The sequence below is a fragment of the Charadrius vociferus genome, unplaced genomic scaffold (genome assembly GCF_000708025.1).
Source record: "Charadrius vociferus isolate BGI_N301 unplaced genomic scaffold, ASM70802v2 scaffold178, whole genome shotgun sequence".
In the NCBI taxonomy this organism is placed as follows: domain Eukaryota; kingdom Metazoa; phylum Chordata; class Aves; order Charadriiformes; family Charadriidae; genus Charadrius; species Charadrius vociferus.
The window spans coordinates 676,714-699,322 of NW_009649717.1; the positions used below are offsets into that span (position 1 = coordinate 676,714).

Genomic DNA, 22,609 nt, shown 5'->3' on the forward strand with positions numbered 1-22,609 from the left:
GATTCTAAAGTTGAGCCCCAGAGATGGAATACAGCAAGGGAAGCACAGGTCCCAACCACCCATTGATCTTCAATGCAGGCCCCGAGCAGTGAGGAAAGGTAGCGCAAAAGCGCACAGCCCAAGAACAAATTATATCTTGTGACTAACCTCCTAGGAGGCAAACTTGCTTTCCATGAGACACCAGCTCTTCAAGGATGAAGGTAAAGCAGTCTGTCCTGAAGCTGACAAAGGGAAGAGTCTGTGGCTGAGATACAGTCCCACAATACTGTAATTCCACCATCTGCCTGTTTCATTTCAACTTGCACGCTTATCCACGAGACGTATGTATTAGCAAGGTAAAAGTATATATGGCTGCGGAGAAGCTGTAGGAGTCCTTGAAGTCAAGGTGGCCAAAATATTTTTGTTGCTGTGCTCGGGCAAAGAAAGATACAAAATACAAAGCCTGACACATTAGGCTGTGCTAATGAAAGCAGTAACTTAGAATTGGAAAAATGTGAGCCAAGAAGTCAAGCAAGCCAGGAACATCAAACTAGGTTCTTCTAGAGGAGAAACTAAAATACAAAAAGGAAAGTGCACTAGCAGAAGAAAAGTGAACCAACTGAGCTGTGTGCACAGGGTGCAGGTCAAGACAGGCTGCATGAGGATGTTCGGTAGAGTGAGTAAAAGAAATGAAGAGTCCTCATTTTTTTGTGGGCGATGGCAAGCTCTTCTAGGACTTTAATATTAAAAAAAAGGCTTTGTGCTTATTTTCTTAGGGTCATGCAAGCTGCAGAAGTATTCAACAGAGCGTATACAAAACTATTTTCACTGGGGAGGGAAAGGGAGATTTACACATTTGTGCTGTTAAATACAACCAGCTTCTCTTCTGTAGTATCACAGTTGTGTCCTAAGCTTATACGCATCTCCATATAGCAAGTACAATAGTGTGTTATGATGTAGGCGTGGAGTGGCCTTCTATAAATACAAGTGTAACTGTCTTCCTGAACACAACCTCATTTATTAGATGAAGCTTCAGTTTCATAGAACGTTTGGCTGAAAAAGACCTAATGTCATTTAATCTATGTTCTGCTCCAAGGCAGGATCAACTCTAGCTGTCTAATTCCTGTCAGAGGCTTCTCTACAATGATAGGAGATTCAAGAGATCAATAGGCAACATATTCCAAAGCTGAACTGTTTTACATTAGACAGGTTTCCATGGTTGTTAGCTTAAGTCACCATTATTCTAACATAGTCCTTTCCTTTTCAAAGCCCACTGTGAAAGAGTTACTTTTTTCTTTCTTTGCATCGACCCTTTATGCATTTGAGGATCACTACTGTATTTGAGCTGTCTTCTCTCAACAATCCCAACTGTTTCAACCTTCCTCCGGGGTCATATTTTTGAGTTCTATGATCATTCATGGCACTCTCCTCTGATCTCTTTCCAGTTAGTTCACATAATTTTTGAATTGTGGAGTCCAAAACATCATGCAAGTGTCAAAAGCCATAATGCTCTCAAGCCATACAACTTTTGCTACTTCTCTGCAACCCACAGGACCTTATGTGAAAGGAAATTAGGTTAGTTTGGTATGATATGCATTTGACAAATCTACGGGGCTGTTACTTCTTTCTTCCTACACTGTTAAAATAATGTATTCAATTATTTGTTTCAGTAGTTTTCTACAAAATGAAGTTAAACTCACTGATCTATAACTCCTCGTCCCCTCCTCGTTTCCACTGTGAAAAAGAGGCATTATGTTTGCCTTTTTCGTGTCTTCCAGAAACTCCTTCACTTCCCACAGACTTTCAAGGGCACTTGCTAACAGTTCTGCAGCACAGGCCTGGCTGAAGCAAAGAACCCTGAGATGAGTTTTGCTATATCAAACTGACTTGGAAAACATCTTACCTAAGTCCCAACTTGTTCTTCCCTTATTTCAGGCTGAGTTCTTACCTTTGTTATTGACACTAGCTGGGTTTCTCTTTGACAGATACAGTCTTGAAAAGGCATATATTCAGTCACATATGCTTTATCAAACACTTTTTCATATTTTGAAAAACAGTAAGAAAATATTCAAGTACTAGTTGTTTCACTGATTGAACGTAATGGATGAAGAAGTAGCAAGTGGCTGTAAGCATAACTGATTTAGTGAATTTTGTGAATTTCCACCAGACCGTCTTATTATCACTAACGGGTCATAGGTGACAAATATCTCAATGATGTTTTGATAAATGAATTCTAATAAATCAAACTATCCAAAATATCTGCGGACGTAAAATAAACACAGGCATTTTGCTCACGTTAAGCAAAAGACAGCATTGTCTATTTGTGATTTCTGAATACACCTCATGCTTTGATTTTCACTTGTACATGCCAGCTTTTAGGTGTAAGATTTTACTGTGATACTGGGCAGATATACCTTACAATCTTTTCAGTGCCAAACCTGAAATTTTGTCAATATTGGGTTAGGCAACAGAATAGAAAGAAAAATCCATCTTTCCATAAATGAGATGGTATAACCACTAAAATCTCAGCTGAGAAGACTATGTTGTCTGCCCTGTAATAAGCCTTTGTTTTATCTGTGCAAGAATATTATCCTACTGTTAGTAGCATACTGGTAGCATTACTTGTCACACTAAAACCAAAACCATTTAAGCAGAAAAGCCAGCAACAACATTTTTTTTTTCAACACAGCAAGGTATGAATGCTACTGTTGTTTTGCTCAAAAGCTTATCTCCTGACTTACCCAGGGTGAGGGATTTGTGTGTGGAACAGAAAATGATAGCCACTGTGTCTGCTGGTGTGAAACTAGAATTATTCCTAGAAAAGAAAGAGTTTTAATAACCTCTGATAGCAAAAACCTTCTTAAAACATCATCGATCAAATATATTACTTTGAGGATCCATATGCACATTCACTTCACTTTGATCAGGTCTAGTGACAGAAATAATTCTACCCACAAATGAACAGTAGTGTTTGATATTTTTTTTAAAAGCAGAATTGTTTCTCAGTTGTGGCAAACTCTTTAATGAATATGCTCCTGTGTGAAGGAGAGGAATTCTGAACACATGAACAAACATGCTATATCACAGCGGTGACCAGCTTGCCTCTGTAAAAAAAGACAAAGACCTATGATTTCTTTTCCTATTATGTAATGTTAACAAAATGCTTGATTTAGATAGTATATTGAGTCTACACTATAAGCACTGCTTAGAATATGTAGTGATCTTCCCCTTCAGAGAATAACTGCATCTAAGGGTTTACACACTGGGAGTAAGGCCAGTAAGGATGGCAAAGTGATATATAGAGCGAGATATATGACTGGCCAATGTATCACCCCTTGGTCCAAATTAGGAATCATTTTATGAGATTCTAAGTATTTACCATACTGAGTTGGTTACTACTTAGGGCATTTGAGATTTTACACTTGGGACACATCTTTCCCCCAGGTTAGCTCTGGCAGTTCGAGTTATTTAAAAATGTCTTCTAAGGTCAGGGTGTGTGATCTTGTCACAGAGAAATTTTCTTGTGGCACTAAAAAAAAGCAGAAGTAGCTCTAAGACACTGCACCCTTCTTTATGATTCTCCCTTATAGATATTGTATAATTTATATAAAGCATATGTCTGGAGTCTGCTGTATTGTGGCACTTCTCATTCAGCAGAGTGCTGCTGAGAAAAATACTCCAGTAAGCCTAAGTGAGAGGACAATGGTGGATACTCTGACCAGCTCAAGTGATGCACTAAGCCATTGGCTAACACCATTCTCACAGTACTATTTTTCGATAAGTGAATGTACAACTGTTCTTCCTGGTTGATATTTGAAAAGAGAAAAAAATAGCTTTACCAAACATTAGTTCAGGACAACTGTCTTTTAAGAATCACCATATAAACGTTACAAATTTGACATATACAGAGAAGAGTGAACTGCCAGCCCAGCAAATGTATCTTGAGATGTAAAAAGTCAAACTGAGTTCTCTCTCTCATATGTCATCAGCATGACTGCAGGGCAAATTATACCTTCAGTGACATCTGTGCAAATCCATTTTTTTCAGTGGATGAGGTATAGCAGTGATTGATTGAGATTTAACAACTCTGTAATTAACACACAAGAAAGGACAGAATTCAGGTCCTGCTCTCTTAGCCTATGAAGCTCTAACAGAGAAAATGCAGTAAGGACAATATGAAACACCAAAATGAGGTCACCCCTGTTCAGAAACCTGCTCTTACACATTTGCATAAACTGTATCACTCAAACCAAAGATACCACACAAAACAAATATTCAAAGGTTCCGATTCAGCACATTCAGTTACCTTGTAGAGAAGAGAAAAGTCAAAAACATGAAGCTCATCTGAACAGAAAATACTGAAAGAGAAAACAAGTTAAAATTAGACTTAGATCACAGAGCTAAAGATCACTTAAATCTCTGCAATGGCTGTGTACATGCCGTTTGCCCCCATACAACAGGTCAGAAGCTAGGCTGGACCAAGTCTATCCAGAGAGATCCCATTTACAGACAACCTTTAAAGACTTCTGAATCAAGTATTTCCTGACATGATGAATGGCAGGAAAGTTCACTGCTGCATGCTGCACATCTGTTTGCACTGGTTTGGCTTATTGGGTTGACAACATAAAATCTTTCAGATATGCTGTGGTTGCCGAGTATTTAAATTTAGCCCCTTTCTGTTTAACAGGAGAAAGTACAATGTGTAAGCATGATCACAATAAATATTCTCACACACTGGGTATATTAGTCTCCCAATGAATGATCGCTATTAAGAGAAGATCATCATAGACATTTTAGTTCCCCCTGACACAAAGGCTAATTCCTGAACTGGGCAGTGTACGTCAGACAAAGCAGCTTTTGTTCAAGCTCAAGTCAGCTTTGTCCCCTCATCCTGAGAGGAGCTCTCCTGACTCCGGCAGAGGTTGTGGGATGCACAGAGCCCACCCTCGGAGATGTGGGGAGAAGCAGGCAGCTTCCCCACTGTGCCGGGAGTAGCTGCTGGGACTGCAGAGACCGAACGTCGTGCCAGAGTGCGGGAACTCCCCACAGAGCTGGAGGAGAAACCCTGTGACATGCACAGACCTTTCCTGCGTGTTTGTGGGTTATGGGGGGAAGGACTTGCACTCGCAGAAGAATCTGCGGTGGGTCCTCTCCCTTTTCCTTGCAAAACTTGTGAATGCAATAAGGCTGATGTGTCCCATAGGGTAGTGCCAACCAAGACAATACATTTGATTTTGATGCCAGTTCACAACTGGGCAACATGGCAGGGATATTAGCTATTACCAGTGGCATTTTCCATTCTCTTACATACATTTCCTAGAATGTATAAATGTCACCTCAGCATGCACTTAATTCTTCCTTCATGAAGTAGGGAAGCAATCCATTGTTCCTGAATTAGAATTTTTGTGCAACTAAGTACATCAATTTAATATGCACAGAAAAAAAAAAATCCCTTAATACGTATAATTCTGTAAAGCAATAAGCATGTATTGCTACCAATTATCCCTTGCGCATATTTTGCTGTGGCTAGAACATTAACATAAAAATTACATAAAAACATTAATCAGCAGAATAATAAATGCAGTTTCACCTCAAACTCTTCATGCTAATTTCACATCTTGGTACATAACAACACACACATCCAGCCAATACATGCAATGGCAGTACAGAAACTTTCCAGAATAAAATGTGCATATCCATCTCCACAACTTCCTTGTTTGTTTTTTTTTATAAATATTTTAGAAAAAAACAAATGTCTAATATGTTCCAAGCAGTTTCAAAGCTCACGTTAATATTCTTACTAAGAAACTCTAGTTATGCACACTGGCAATGAAAATGTATATATAATGATTTTCAGTGTATTGCACTGCAAGTGGTATCTATAATTACACATGGCAAAAATGCAGAGAAATAAAAGAAAAGACAAGAAAGGCAATGGAAGTAACCACTCTACATCAACTGTTCCAGGAAGAACATGCCCTTTTAACTAAAAAAGAACCTTTTTTTTTTTTTTTTTTTTTTTCTTCAGAGTAGCGGTCAGCTCAGTAACGTAAAATCACTTCATTCTGAGTTTCTCTGCATGTTAAATCAGAGCTGAAAAATGTCCCTATCCCTCTTTTTTGCTGACAACTCTGCACTGATTTAAGTGCATCTGGGATGTGGTCCTTCTCAGGTGCGTATGCAAACAAGTATTTCCTCCGTTTTGAAAAAAAGCTCCTTAGCATGGCTTCCTCCTCCTTTGCTTTCAGAATAAAGTACCATTTATAATTCCATGTAGTCTTTTAAACATGTATAGTGTTTTACAATCCAAAAAACTGCCACAATTAGGATAGAATAAGACTTGACCCACAAAGGGCAGGGGCAAATTTCCTACTGACTTTAGTGGAGATTGGATGTATAGAAGATACATTATTTTTATTAGACAGAAACGTGTACATACACACACTTCAAGGTAGGTGATGCACTGATTTCTCGAAATCTAACAGTTTTAGAGTGTATGAGATGTGATTTATATTGTAGTTACCTCTCCCCCCAAGCAAACTGAAACTCCTGTCTCTGGACAGTCTGAAGCAAGATGGGAATTCCCTACTGGGAGAGGAGACAGTGGCTGTATACCACTGCCTTTCCCTCGGAGGTAGTGATCTGCAAGTGTATTTTTAACTGATGGCAAGGATACCGGCAGTCTGTTCTCATGTGTATATTATTTAAGGCTGAATTACTAGAGTGCTTCTAAAACAAACTCTGCAAGAAATGTGTTCATCCACAGAAATATATCAACACATTTGAACTCCCAACTAGTTTCTAGGTTTATAATATGGTAAGGAAGAACTATTTAAAAGTTGTAACAGTGCTTTTGAGTCATAGCTCAAACCCAAAACTTTCTGTTTGGAATGCAACATCAGTGCATTTATGGTTGTTTAATAACAAAGAAGCGAAAACAGAATAGTCTTAAACGCTTGAAAGGTAATATCGTGTGCCTTGAGAAAGGGAGGGCCACTGAGCAACCTCAGGCACCCTAAATAGCAAGGTTCATCCCTGTCTAAATGTTTACTCAATCCCCTAAAAGCATGCAGCCCCTAAGAAGTCTGGCAACCTCGTTTACTAGACACATCAAAAGTAGAAGCCGTAGCCCCAGGCCAGTATCCCCGCAGCCCACCCTTTCCAGTACATATAGCTCATCGCACACCTGAAACGCAGATAAAAGAGATGCTTTAAGGCTGAACTTACTTATGAACACTATTATAATCAAGCTAAATTTATCAAGGTCAATATTTGGATTGGCGAAAGTATCACAGAATGTTGTGTAGATGATCATCAGGAGCACGCAGCTGCTGATAGCGCCAAATGGAGGCTTCTTCCTTTCAAGCCAGTCCTTGATGTATCTTCGGACAATCTGAAACACAGAAACCAACAGGTTGCCTCTTTTCAAAGATGCAGGAAGCCAAGTTGGGCATCACAAAGCGAATCTGACAGCGGAAAGACACAAAGAGAAGAGAGTAATTTGGATGACGGCCACAGTGGATTTCAAAGCTTCCCTGCCACACAACTCTTCTTCTGGGGAATTTAACATTTGTAGTGCAACTTCCACTGGGCGTCCATAATGAGAGTATATTTTCAAGTACATTCAAATCCATCCTTAATCATGCCAAATGTTCTTTGCTAGCTGTCACTGAGACATGCCCATTAAGCCTCCCCAAAGTTTATCTCCTCTGCTGATACTAATGGATGTATGTAATTATCACAGTTCCCTTTGCATCAACAGACAATTCCAAGTGCAACTTTGGGAATCTTAAAAATCTGACATCTTCAGGAATTTCATGACGGTAGATAATCGAAAGTGATCCATGGAACATTTTAATATTTAAATAGCTAGCGATGCACCAGAAGTTTTTAATTAAATTATAACTCAAGCTTGAAAAGCAAAAGTGCATGTGTTGTGGGAGTTTAAATAATTCAAACTCTGAATATCTAGAGTTTTTGTAAATCCAAAGACAAATGCCATTTGCACGCTTTTAGAATACCAGAATTAACACATGAAAACAAGGAAACCTACTGTACTTAGCAGAACTTTTGCACTTTCAGGAAACAGAATCTGAAGTTGTTTTTCAATAATTTTTTTTAGAAACAACTATAAATTTCAAAGTAACTTCAACTTTCAAGTTATGCCACATACTTACAGGACTAAGCCTCAGCAGATACAATGCATCTATTTCAGCCCTGCCTGGGGAGTCGCTTTTGGTTTTACTCTTTACTTTATACGGTTTGAAGAAACTTTTTAAAGCTTTTATCTTACAGCTGCGACTTGTGTTAATTTTTCAGCAATCACATTATCTTGCCTAATTTCTCCTGAGACCTCCTGATGTTCTCTGTTACCACGCTCTTTCAGAAATAATAGCACCAGATCCTGAAACACTTCTACCAGAGGGCTCTAAAGGTGTCTCGTTACCTTCCCATAGCAGCACCATTAATAAACACCACCACTATCGGTTTAATAATACAGAACATTTTAGAGCTATTCAAGATTAATATCAAAGCATCATCACCAATGCGACCACAGGACCTTTTCACACACTAACTGCCAAAGCTGTGGGATTGACCTCTCAGCAGAGTGTTTCCTTGCTGCCTTCTCAGCTTGTTTCTAAGTCTCTCAATAGGGAAGTCCTGAAAACAGCTACCCCAGTGACCACAGCAAACAGACTTCATTGACCACATGGCAGGGTGCACACACACTAAAAATTTGGCACATGGGGTTCATGCAAAGCTGACGAGGCTGAAGACCAGCACTTACCTCCCAGCACTTCTGTGCTTCCCACTGATGAAAAATAACAGATTTACAAGAAACCATGTCAGGGGATGCTCAAAACCCCAGTGAAAACACTCAACTTTAAAATTTCACACTTGCCAGATGTTAAAGAGAACACAACTCGGAATATACGGCCAAACTCCTGAAAGAGCATGCAATGGAGCTCCTTCAGGCACCTCCTTATACGCCACCAGGCAGGAATAAACCACTACAGCGATGAAAGGGAGGCAAGAAAACTGAGTGAAGACACTTGGTGCGCAGTGTGAAAGACATCAAATGGGAAGACCAGATTAGCCCAAGATGAGCACATTTGGGACTCTGTAATTATCAGAAGCAAAAAGCAAAGTTTTTCACCTCTAAAGTGAGTGTTTTCTAAGGAAGTTCAAAAAAAATCCCATTATCCTATAAATCAAGGTCACATTAGGGAAAAAGAAAAGCTACTTAAGACCACCCATTTATTTATGGTTCTTCCAGAAGATTTATACTGAAAGTAACGAGATGTTGAAAAAGAAAAGTGATGGTTAATCATGCCACAGTACAACTTATACTGGAGGTATTTATTACAAAAACTATAACCTTGTGTCTGAACCAGGTATAATTATAACATACATGACAATAATAATTTAACATGGATTAGTATATAAGAGAAAGAAAAACAGTTTCAAAAACAAAACCGCAAGCAGTATTTCCTCAGAAACTTCAAGTGGCTGATGTCTTCTCTAAATATCCACCTCTAGTCTGGAATTATCATGAATCAACAACCATAAATACCAGTACAGTTTCTTACTGCACATTGTATTTTTTTAAAAAAATGACATCGTTGGAGCCTGAAGAACTAAATTGTGGTTTCAAGAAATCATCTAATCTACCCAGCGTGATGCTAAATGTATACTGTAAAAACATAGACAGAATACATCCTCCCTAACACAGAATCCCATACATTTTGATCTTCTCACCAGGTTCCAGAAGATCTATAATTTCAGAGGCTGATTCAGCCTATGATCATTGATTCAAGGCAATCTAAATTCTTGCATAACTTAAGAGGAGAGAAATATAACCCTACAGGTATCAGTAAAAACTCAGCTAGATTTTTCACAGGGAAGCTCATGTCAGCTGATTCATTTTGACTGGAAAACAATCCATTTGTTACTTATTCATGCCCTGCAGAGTTGTTTCAGGACAAGGATGCTTTGAAAGCCTTTTAACTCTTAACCCAATTCTACCACTTTTCAGGTTTAACACAGAACTTAAAAAAAATGTGAAGATTTGTAGTGAAATAACAGTAAATCCCACAAATACAATAAAGACAACACATAATAACATACAGAGCCAGCCAGGCAGTGAACCTTGTTGTTCTGTGGTGCCGGCACTCTCTGACAAGAAGTTTAATAGAGGTTGAAAAGCCATGAGCAACAAAGATTGAAATGATTAAATAAAGAATCTCATAGGTAATTTGGAGCCTGGACAGAGATATTAAGCTTCATTTGTCTGCAAACACAGCAAAAGCTAACACAATCATTTTTGCATGTTATGGCCTGTACGAAGGACACCACACTCGGGCACTGTACTGGTGTGCCACCCCTCCATTGTAATGACAAAATCCAGTACTTTGAAGTACATTCCAGTACAACAGGGGAGAGACAAGCACTAGAGAAACACGCAGTTGAGAAAATGTATGAATTGATACTCCTGTGAAAAGATGAACTTACAGCCTGGGGTAGAAACGTGAACGACTGACATCCAACATAGATGCATCAGACCGGCACACTGATGGAAAAGAGCAAAAAGGGGAGTATTCTTCAGGTGCAATAATTCCACAGTTCTAGTGAAAGGAATGAAAGCCTCACATAAAAAAAAAAATGCAGTTAAAACCAACATCTTGGGGTGGGGCGGGGGGAGGCAGAGATGTTGGAAGAATAATCATTATGTGAAACATAAAAGCATTTAAAAACATATTTTACATGGGAAAATGCTGCAGGATGCTCCCATATTGCAGAGAACACATGCAAAATTTTTAAAGGTACAATCTTGCAACCCGTAGCCCTGCTGAGACTCCTGCAGAATTACTTCTTCAAGGAGGGCTTTGGGGCCTCTGGTCCCGTGGTAGTGATCAAATGAAGCACAATGAACTGCAAAGATTTTTGTGCAGATTTAAATGCCGGTCTCAAAGAACAGGGAATTTGTGATGACTGACACAGAAGTTGCACATGAAAGAACAGTGGATGGCAAATCCTCTCCTCAAACTGTGGTTTAGTGGAAAGAAGAGAGGCAGAGAAGCAAAACTTTGTAGTAGGTGATATTTTATAAATAACTTGCATGATGAAAGATGCTGATAAACTCACAGAAAAGTTAGACGATAAAAGAACATAAATCTGTCCATCAGGTAACTACCTCCTGGTGACTACGTCCTGGCAGTCTCCAAAGGTTTTTGGAAAGACATCAGCTCAAATTTGCTTCAAAACCCAGTTCTAGGCTCAAACTTTCCTCTTGCCCAGGATTTAATTTTTAACAACAAAGGATCGTAATTACACATGAATTAACAGTTGTGTCCCTGTTTCAATTCAGTTCTTCTAGCAGAATGGTTACATCCACAGCATTTTTCCTCCAGGCTGCTTCGTAACCTGCCATAACCTCCTTGTCTCAACACCAGCCTCCCTAAGCAAATGGGCTCACTGCTCATGTGCTTAATTCACTTAGTGTTCCCTGTACAAAGGAACACAACCTGCTATTCCAGGAAAGCAGGTAAATAAGCCTCATCTATTATAAGATCATACATGAAAATAGCAGAAGATATATTATAGAAATACAATTCGCTTATCGAATTGTACCTTCATTAACAGTCACACTGTATACCCAGAGAAATTTGTCAGTAAAATACAGCTAGACTGTTTCCACCTGCCTGCTTAAGTGCTGGACATACAAGATAAAAAATGCAATAAACAATGTAATTCATTAATGTTCATTATTAATTGAACTAAATAGGGCAAGGAGCTCCCTCATGTATATGGAATGGAATAATTTCTGACATTTGTAATACAGTACATCTTTTAAAAATTATCTAGATCTTCAACTTAATTTTTTTTAAACCCATGAAATGCAAAAAAACAGGGGAAATGTTATGAAGTCACTTTTTCTGTTTCCATTATATACTCAAGAGTATCTCTTGGTATTTACATCCTTATGCAAAGTAGATTTTTCCTTATTCTATCAACTCTTTTGGATTGATGTTATCTTTAACGGAATTTACAGTGTTTTAACTGCACTTCTGCTACTCTTGCTTATTATCTATAGGTATGTATTTCTAAATACCCGGGGCTTTACCATTTCAACGAAGAAACACAAGACACTTTCATTGTGTTGAAACACAACAGGAAACAAGCTGAAACTATGCTGGATTATTGCTATACCTAAATGCAGCAATTACCTTATTTACTTTGTCTTTCAAGGTAAGATCCCTAATTCATTCTTAACTAATACTATTAGTACTTAGAGCAACAGACCCTTGCAATGAACTCTGCAATGCAACATTTTCTTTTGAAAAGCTTTGAGTCAGACTAGATACTTGCAACTGTTCAATAACTTCTCAATATCTCTTCTTATACAGCGATAGCAAACCAAGACAGACAACTGTATGGAATATTGGGAACTACTTCAGTGAAGCTTGGAAGACATGAAAGGGGGAAAAATTAGAAAAAAATGGAACTTAGACGACAGCGACTGTGAAAACTGGTAGAAAGAATCAAATACTAGAATGGAAGGGAGATTATGCAGGTTGTAGAAATGACATAAATATGACAGAACATCCTTCACAGATTTCTATAGCATAGCCACCCTCCATATATCCAAGTCATCACAGTTTAGCTGCACAGACCCTTTTTCAACGCAGAGCTCATATCCCTTCAGCCAGACCCTGTCCTGATAATTTTATAGGGACTGTACCTGTATGAAGACACATGTTCTCCTGTTCCTATATACTGCTATAAAGTCTCGAACTTTGTACTGGTTTACCCATCTTTCTATACCTTCTAGGACACCAATGAATGCCAAATCTATCCTTATTTTACGGAGTGTGCAATCTAATATTTCTTTTCTGAAGATGGGATGGAAAAAAACCCCGTTTTTGCAATCTTACAAGCATCTTGTTTTCTTTCCTCATTTTACCAAACTCCCCTAAAAGCTATCTTACTCCACTATGTGAGTTCACTCCCAACAGATAGCTCCTGACACATATACACCTTCAAAGCAAGTTTTATAAAACCCACACGAGGCCATTTGCAAAATTAAACTTTCACATTTTGGGGTAATTTACAACAGTTTCGTTAAAACCTTACAAAGAGGTGCAACATGGCAAAAATGTAAAGGCGGCCTGTAGCAGCAGCACATGTTTTCATTACATTTTGTATTTCTGTGGAGCCTAGGTTCTGTTCCCTGTTTGAGTCAAGCGTCAGAAGGGAGCGAACTGTGGTCTGAAAGCTGTTTATCTGCCATCTCAGTTTTCTGCAACAAGCTTCCAGAAGCACTCATCTCCCAGGGTACCACTCCTCCTCCCTCCAGCTCCCCTGGACTTTGAAGAGAAAGTAGGGCTACTTCCATGTGGATTTAAGTTACAAGAATGAAAGGATTTGACACTGTTCCTTTTTTATAACAGTTTCTTTAACTATTGTTTCCCCCACCCACCCACTATAAACAAACATTATAAGGTTTAGGCGGATAGTACTTTCTATTCCCTCACAGCCGCCACCTACCTTTCCCTTTCAATTTCTTATTCTTTAAAAATAAATACATTGCTAAGCTTTTTAGTTTCAATTTCACTGACAACTTGTATTGCAACACAGCGCCCTTTTAGAAATGTGTTTATCAGCACACCTCCCAAATGCTGATAGGGTTCCTCCGGAACATTTTGGGCAACGATGCAGAAGGCACTTAAAATCCTTTACTTGTAGGACATCAAGATTTTTTTGTGTGACTTGATTCGGCGAGGATTTCTGTGCAACGGGCTTCATTTTATAGATTTGGGAAGAACTACTACTTAGAATCATAACATTAATTTTAGCTTTAGTTAAGGTCTGTTTAATGTGAAGTGCCCACTTTACGCTGGCAGACAAATTACCAATGGGGCAACTAGAGAATGCATGAATGATAATGTACAGACAAGCTTTTTATTATTTATTCATAGAAAACAGCGGGTTTTGGTGTGCTGCTTTGAAAAATGTTCAAACTAGTAGAATATAATGAAAGCACAGTGAAAATTCTATTTCATTAACATTTAATCATAAATCGCTCTTTAATATAAAACATAAAATAAAAGTCTGTCATAAGCACTTAGGTGTAGAGAATGGAGAAAGTCTCTGCAAAAAGAGGAAAGGAAATATTGCAGTGGTTTTCACTGTTCCTGTTATCTGTCACTTCAGAAGGAAAAAAATAAGCAAAGAAACAATAGTCTTCAGCCAAATCTCACAACTGGTCGTGAAGAAACTGCTTAGACATTTCTCGAAACCTTACATTTTGCTGGCTAAAAGTATTACCAACATCTATAGACAAGGAAACAATTATTTTACCAAAATCACAACAGCTCAGGAGCAGCAATCTTCATCAGAACTCTGCTGCCCAGGAAAAAAAAAATAATCAGAATGTCAAGCTGGCAGAACAAATTCAAAAATCTTTTCCATGAAATATCTATTACCATGTTTATCGTATAACAAGTATTCTCAAATTCCCCTTAGAGGTATACAAGAGTGGTGCACAAATAACAAACTTTTACATGCTACAGATCTTCAAGGCTTATAAAACATTAGATCTTTATAAAATACTATAGATTATCGCTGACAAAAGGTCTTGAAAAGAGACATGTCTTATTCGTTACTCTATAAATACAAATGCAATATTATGCTATCAACACCGATTTAAGTAATAGCATACCATCAATTAGCAAAAACACATCTGTAGACACAGAGGGTGCAGGCCACAACACTTCTTTAGGTTTAGACAACCTGGCTGTCTCTGACAAAGAACAGAGAAATTCTTCTTATTGAACATCATCTACCAGTAACTGCTATCTGTGAGAATCAGTGCCTTTCTGATAACATATTACTTTCGTCCTCCTTTAACAGTTCTTTCTTTACCTAACAAATAGCAGTGAACGGAGCCTGTACCTGCAGCCCTTTACACATTTCATTGTCAGTGGCTAGAAAAGCGTGTTTGACTCCTGTCAATGGCAGTCTTGCCACACTGAAAAATTGTTCGAGAAACAGTAGAAAATAAGCATCAATTACGCTATTGTGACTTCTTTCTCCCAGCCATCATTAAAAATTCTGACAAGTCAGCCAAGCTACCAGAACTCTTGATACATTTTGCCATAAAGCAAACAAAAAACCCCAAACAAAACAAATCTAAAAGCACCTTCTCATCTGCTTTGCTTATATCCCAGGGGCTGCTCAAACAGCCAGCTCTGCAGCCTGCTCAGGAAATGAGCGTTTAGGCAACACAGGTTTTCCCAGAGGCGAGATATTTTTTTTAAAGGAAAATAAAGCCCTTGGAGAATGCTTCCTTTAAGCAGCTTTCTCTGTTTTACCCTGATGTGGATCAAGCGTAAAGCCTCTGTTGATCACAGCTGAGTTAGGAAGGCTGAAGAGAAGCAATCCTCCGAGCAGGCAGGTTCCAAGCTTGGTTTTTTTGTTCCCTATCAAGCTCTTTGCTACCAGGTAACCTTACCAGGCATTCTGCCACTGACTTTTCTGCTGAACATTATGACTGTGCATGGTAAGGAATTGACACTGTGGGCATGAAATGATAAATTATAAGTAATTGCTGAAACCGTCATTCATGAATTGTGGGCCATTATCTCTTAATGCATCTGGAATCCCAGAGTGAGCAGCTTGTGATTCACAAAGCAATATTACGTTGCTGCGCTGCATGTTGTACAACAGTTCAGTAATGAGTAAGCGGTGGTCTACAAACTAAATGCAAAACTTCCCATCTAGTTGGGAGCAGATCCATACCACCTCCGGATGAAGGGCAAGCAGACTTATCACTGTATTTTTTGGTGTCAGTCCTTTTCTTTCTTCTTGTTTTTCCCTGATTACTGCACGTTATTTTTGGATATCCACTGTCAAAAATAGCTTCTATTCCTCTCTGGGCAGGTTGGTTTACCTTTGTACAGTACCACCTAACCAAGACTATCCATGTAAACTACCCTTGACATTTTTGATCTGTAGCTATCCTTAGCACTTCCTCTCTTCCGCATCCTCTGAACAGATATAATCAAGTGCAATAACTTCAGAAACAAAGTCTTTATGCTTATAGAAATTTGAGCTATTTCTGTTGATCATTCATTTCCAGAAACTGCTTCAAACACTTTTAAAGGAGAATCATCCTATTTCTTTTTGAAGTGTATTTATAAAAACCAAACTCTTAAATAAATTTGTGATTGAGTTACACAAGCTTTAAGATTCTCTTATTTCTTTTCTTTCAGTCTTTATCAGAAATCCAAAGTCACATCTGTTCTCAGTTAAGTCTCATCACAATTCTGATTTTGAACTTCTGATCATTCAGAGAACTTATTTCATATGTTTACTGCTCAATTCACGTTCCTTAGCCTTACTGTTTGGTGAAGCCAAAAAAAAACAAACCACCAATTCCACCAGTTACCTCAAGTAGCAGTTTCTTGTAACATCTTTCCAAAGTAACATGCCATTATACATACAGACAAAAGTCCTCTTGAAATTTTGCGATCACCTTGTCTAGCAATCTACCATCATATTCAGACTTATTATATTGCAGTACAGATTCCCGATACTCCATCACTATAGGTTACTTTATTGCTAGATCTGCTGCCATGGCATTTGTTTCCTAGAAATTTCCAACTAAGGCTTCCAACTAGTAGCTTCCAGCTTTTGGACCTTTCAGGACCAGAGGACTCAAGCGCTTTTGCTTGTCTACTTTTGGTGGAGACCTAATTTAATTTTGAGGAGCTAAGAATGCAATACACAGGTAGGTTCATCAGCAACACCTTGTGGTCCTAATTAATAAGGAGGTTCTTAATCATGTAACTCAAAGCATGTGAACAATTCAATAGCCTTCAGGGACACAGAGGTTATGTCCGTTTTCCACATGGTATGGTTACGTCCAGGTTACGCAGGTACTGATGCTGGTGACTACTGTCATGCTGATCATGGTCATCTTCTTATTAGACTTTAAAGGGGTTTTTTGACCATATAAGAAATGAACTTCACTAGGACTTCAGTAAGTCACAGCATGTGCTGATTTTGAAATGTGCAATTATAGTTTGATACAAGACTGATTGACTGTTCTACATAGCACAGGCAGTGACAGATATTCTCAACCTTGTTTAGGGTGCTCCTATATGGACTCCGCTTCCATTTGCCTACACTTTAACCACCTTTCCATTTCAAAGTCTGCTTTAGGCTGACAAAATTCAGAAAGTTCCATCTGAACCCAGAGTTAAACTGGATGCTAGAATCAGCAACAGAAAATCCCTTGGGAAAGAACTGCAAATCCCACTGATATTCCCTTTGTGCTTTCTGAATGCCTGAGAACAACAAATATTTACAAGTATGTAACAATTAGGCATCGGGCGTTTTGGTTTTGGTGTCCAAGAATAGTGGACACCTCTGACAACTTTTGGTATTAATATAGCAATTTCCCACCATGACATGCGAGAAAAATATTATTAATATTTATGAAAAAACAGATACGACAGACAAACATCACAGAAAAATCTTATATTGCAATTAGTATCTTTACATTCAGTGAAAGATTTCAATCATATGCCACGAAAAATAAGGTCTCGTGTTTCATTATGAACAACGAATACAAAATGAAATATTAAACAGCTGCTCATTCCATGAATACCCCCCAACCAGTGTAACAAATGGTAGAGGAGTCGTTCAGAAAGAAGTTTACAATTGTGCAATTAAAACCATTATTGTAAAGCATACGCAAAATGGCGCGCAACCTCAATTTTATTATTTCTTAACTTCTGATTCCTTAGCCCTTATACATTTTTTAATGTAGAGAATTTTTTATTCCTGTAATTGTAGTAGATACTACACAGGGAGAACTTCCTTCATCATCCAGGCAAAGGGCATGTGACAAAAGGACTATACAGTATTCTCAAAGCTCATTTGTATGGGGCTGGAATTTCTCAGAGTCTGGGCTGCCATTTTTCCCACTTTATGTTCACAAACTCCCTTCTCTATATGCAGTAGCGTATGTTTGTGGTAGTGAGGGACAGATGCTCAATCTCAACAAAGATCAATGTGGCTCCAGGGAGCACTGTAGCATCTTTTCTCTGATATTAGACTTCACTATCCTGAGGCTGTTCCTATGTGGCAGCTTACCAGGTTGCCAGTCTGTCTTTAAGATAGCTCTCTTTATCTTATTTTTTTAAATAAGAATGTATATTTAAAAGACATACCTGTCCAATAATAAGGGGGACTACAACAGTCATAAACAGCTGCGAGAATATAGATGTAAAAGGCACAGAGGAGGATGATCCAAGCTACAAAATAAAAATATACCATTAATATTGCACTTCTGCTTAGTATCTGCAAATTTCATACACAGATATAACACATTACTATACATATGATTTTATGCATAAAAACTTGGAAGTCCGTGCACAGACTTGGAAGCATGTGCACGCATGTTTAATTGTTAAGTCACAATAAAGCTTTTGGTATTCCACAACAAGAAAACCAAAACAATCTCTCGTTGATTATTTTATGACCTAAGGTAATAGTTCCATCAGTACACATGTAATTGAAACCCTGCTACACATATATGCAAAGTAAATCATATAAGCATTTCTAGGATGAGCTGAAAAGACACAGAATGAATCTTCCTAACTAAGCAGTTAGCTCAACTAGCCTTACCATTTACATAAATATCAAGCAACAAAAATTGATGTTGTTGTTTCAATAAATAAATTTAATAATAATACTTATTATTATTATTATGTGAAGACATTCACACGTTTTATTTCAATGATGTTGAAGAGATCTATTGAAAGTATATAACTATCCTTTCATAGTAAGACAACTAAACAGTGACCGGCTTAGTCTTCACGATCTCTTTAGTTATAACTATAAATGCCAAAAGCATACTTTTTAAAGATGCAGGTAAAAAAGGTGAACCAATCATAGTCAGTGGGATTTTTGCAACGTACTTCAGAATGCTCAGGAAAATATTCACTATTTTTTTACATGCTGCTTGGACTTTTTTTATGCTAGGTCATTGAAAAGTTTTATGTAATGTAATTTAATATATCTTTAGCAGCAATAGAATATGCATTAAGAAATATATAGTAAGATGACTGAAATAGCATTGTCAGAGCTTCCACAGACAACCATTTGCTTCATGATGAGGGTAAATGACATAACACTAAGGATTTCACAGATCCACATTTTTTTATATTTTGCACTTCCTTTTCAAGATCCTCAAAACGATGACAGAATTCAGAATCTTTTCAGCTCCATCTAAAGAATGCCGATTTCCTAAAACATTCTCACGTACGTCATTCTCGTAAATTATGCTCAGACTGCATTATACTTTTGACAATTATCTTCCTATCAAAGTTACCTGCAGGCATGATAGACAAGGTGATCATACAATCCAGTCACTTCCTATAACTCTGCTTAGAAAAATCAACATATGGCCATAAAACTGGGTTTGGCATAAAACCAGATTCTTCAGAAATCCAAAGAACAGAAAAATCAGAATTTTCACATACTGAAGTATTTTACTTTATTCAGAAACATACAACTGGAACCTTTGCCTACAGAAAATAATCTGATGAGAAAACGTCAATTATACCACTTTTGCAGTGGTTTACGTGTATGTGCACTGCTTTTTGTAAATGCCACTTGCATATGCAATACTTTGGAAAATGGTGTATACACCAGCAGGGCTGTCTGTATGCAAGCTGAACGCTTGGTGCATGCAGGTGACATTAGAACTGGGAAACAGCATGGAATTAACTTCTGACACTAGGAAATCATGGGACTTTTGAGTGTTGCTTGGCCAGCTTAGAGTTTCAGAGAGTGGAACCAGACCGAATCTACTCTTTTTTTTTAAACATTTTCCACCATTTGCTTTTATACGTCCCTTTCTGAATATACTCTAGGTAGAGCACCTTGGGCAGAACGTATGGGATATGGCTGCTTCCTACACATTACCTTAACTGCCAACATCAGGTAAGATGTCTGACCATTTAGAAAATTTTAAGTCTGGCCATTTAATAAATTACAGCATCTCTTCCCCATCACCTCCAATTTTAATAATGTGGGCACAGAAGATGGTTGGAGGCGACCTGAAGATGATGTCGTCACTGAGACTTTTGGTCTGCAAGTAGGATGCAAGTGAGAGCACCGAGATTAAGGAACCTAAATTTCCCATGGAGGCAAGACAGAGAAGTAAGAGCTTGCAGGGGAAGATTCAGATCACCCACATGAGTACATGAAGTCAGGCAGCGCAGCCACTCCATTCCCAAGGGACACAGGGCTCTCTGCATGATTCCTTGCAGAAAGTGGAGCAGAAAACTCCATCATACCACTCATGATCTCCTTGTTGTTTTAATTCTTGTAAGGAGCTTCTGAAATTTTAAAAGGTTCATAGTTTTTCAAACTGTATTTGGACTTATTTTTTTGCTATGTGTTGAGGAGCTAAAAGCATTACTTACTGTGTATTCAAGGAAGCTTTTTCAAGTGAAAGTGAAGATTTTTAAACTTTAAAATCCGCCTGGGTCACAGAGGAGTGAATCTAACCAAGCAGTCCGCATGCCAGGACCCTCTACATAGCTTCACAAAACTATGGCACGTTGGCAGTGGCTCTTGTACATTTTTATAGAAACATTGATTGGACTTCTCTCACTACTTTAAAGTTTTATGCTCAGTGGATGCATAATCAGTTTCTAAGTCAGGAATGAAAAACTGTTCAACAATATAACTTCTGAAAAAGGCAGCTATTCAAACAACAATAGTCTTGCCAGGTTTTTTAAATATTACTTCAAATGTAGAGTATTCAAGCTGTTGTGGATTCTTAAGCACTTGGGCTATAAGGATATGCTTTGGGTGTGGGGTTTGGGTTTTGTTTGTTTGGGGTTTTTTTACATAATTAGAAAATGAATTACAGGTACTGTGCTGGGATGCTAAACCAATTTACCTACGAAAAGTAAAATGACTTTATTCAAAGAAACCTCTATATCAGGATATTAGGGTATGGGTCTTCACCTTGTCAACTTCACCTCAGCCATTCAGGCTCATCCCACTGTCATCTGGACCACCAAAAGGCAGACATTTCAGGTAACCATCTCACCCTGACTACATTTTAAACAAAACAGAAATCCACATATCAGTCAAAAAACATCCAAAATGAATAAGTACATAAATAAATTATTCATTGACGCTCCTTTTGCCCAGAGGAAGTGAGTTCTTCAACTACATCTGGATTATAAGGGGAAAACCGCATCTCCTTCTTGTAGAAAAAGTTTTTCTGCTTCTAATATGACTCCTCTCCTGCATGATCCTATGACCACACTGGTTTTGATCCTGTTTCAGTTGTATAGTTAATCATATTCTTCTGCCCATCTCCAGTACCTTTGTTACTTTCTACAGAAGAGTGCGGAGTTAGGTTTTTTTCTTGGGTCCTTAAGAGGTCTTAACACTCTGCTATACCGCAGTCGGGCACAGAGGTTCGGAGCAGTGTGTTTGCTAGGCTCTGCCCCCTCTTCACCCACTGCTAGGGTATTAGACTTCCCTGTCCCACGTGCGGCACTGACAGTACCTCTTCAAACAGACTTCTGAACTTTGTTTCCCTCCTGCATATGACAATAACTTCAGTGGACTGGTTTTTATCAGAATCTATCAGTTAGACAACGTCTATAAACTCTATATAACTGTAATCTTAAATCTATTCCCAGAGAAAGACACAGAAGATAAGATAAAGGCTGAAGAAAAGAGAAGGCAGGAACTTCTCAATCACACAGAAGAAAAAGACGTTTTAACCCAGACTCTGGACATACAATGGCTAACCACAAGGAATCACAAATGCTAAAGGACTCACAGCTAACGGGTGCGTAACTTGACCAGGACTGCCTCAACATTTGTAATGTGCAAACTCATGAGGCGCAAAACCATGTCTCATGGACCCTCAGACACTGCCTGGGTTCCAGACTTCCTTTCAACTTGGATATGTTCATCACATCCATTTTGACAGAGAAATGAGAAATGAGGAACAAAAGAAGCAAAAAGTTTGATATAATGTTAATCAAACCTTCCTATACATTTACAAATGCAAATTTTGGTCACGTTTTAGTTGGATCAACTAAGTTCTGTGCTCCATTTGCTGTCATGAAACAATTTTTTTTAAAAAAAATACCTAGATGATCTGCGTTGCACCAAAATTAGCATTACGCTAGAATGTCTGATTATATTTGGCTGCCCTCCTTGTTATAATAATCCCCATGCCTAAAAATGAACCTGTCTTCACAGGCAAACAAACAGAATCAGTACTGTAACAACTGGTGTAAAAACATTATAGAATCAAACTGCTGATTTATAGCTATAAAAAATAACCCGATTAGAATCTCTTATGAAAGATGAAATCCGCCATTTAATGAAAAAGCTATTACAAATTTTCATGCCAGCATATCGTCTATGCTTATTTTAGAACACCTTTTAAGCAAAAGTTTGATATTGTAAAGTGATCATTATGTGCTATTCCGGATAGCAACATTTCAGTTTCAGGTTTATTAATAAGCCAGGCCTGCTTAAATAGACTCACTATTCAAAAAAAGACCCTGAAAATTCT

At 38.2% G+C, this 22,609-nt stretch overlaps 1 protein-coding gene across 1 annotated transcript in view; it reads right to left on the bottom strand.

The window, feature by feature from the left end:
• Positions 1-22,609, bottom strand: part of SLC10A7 (solute carrier family 10, member 7) — a 192,600-nt gene that overhangs the window by 18,633 nt on the left and 151,358 nt on the right. The window contains exons 8-11 of the mRNA XM_009890754.1: positions 18,219-18,302; positions 7,207-7,372; positions 4,286-4,337; positions 2,721-2,794 (exon numbers count right to left, since the gene is read on the bottom strand). Of these exons, the coding sequence (XP_009889056.1) occupies positions 2,721-2,794; positions 4,286-4,337; positions 7,207-7,372; positions 18,219-18,302 (376 nt within the window). The remainder of the gene's footprint in view (positions 1-2,720; positions 2,795-4,285; positions 4,338-7,206; positions 7,373-18,218; positions 18,303-22,609) is intronic.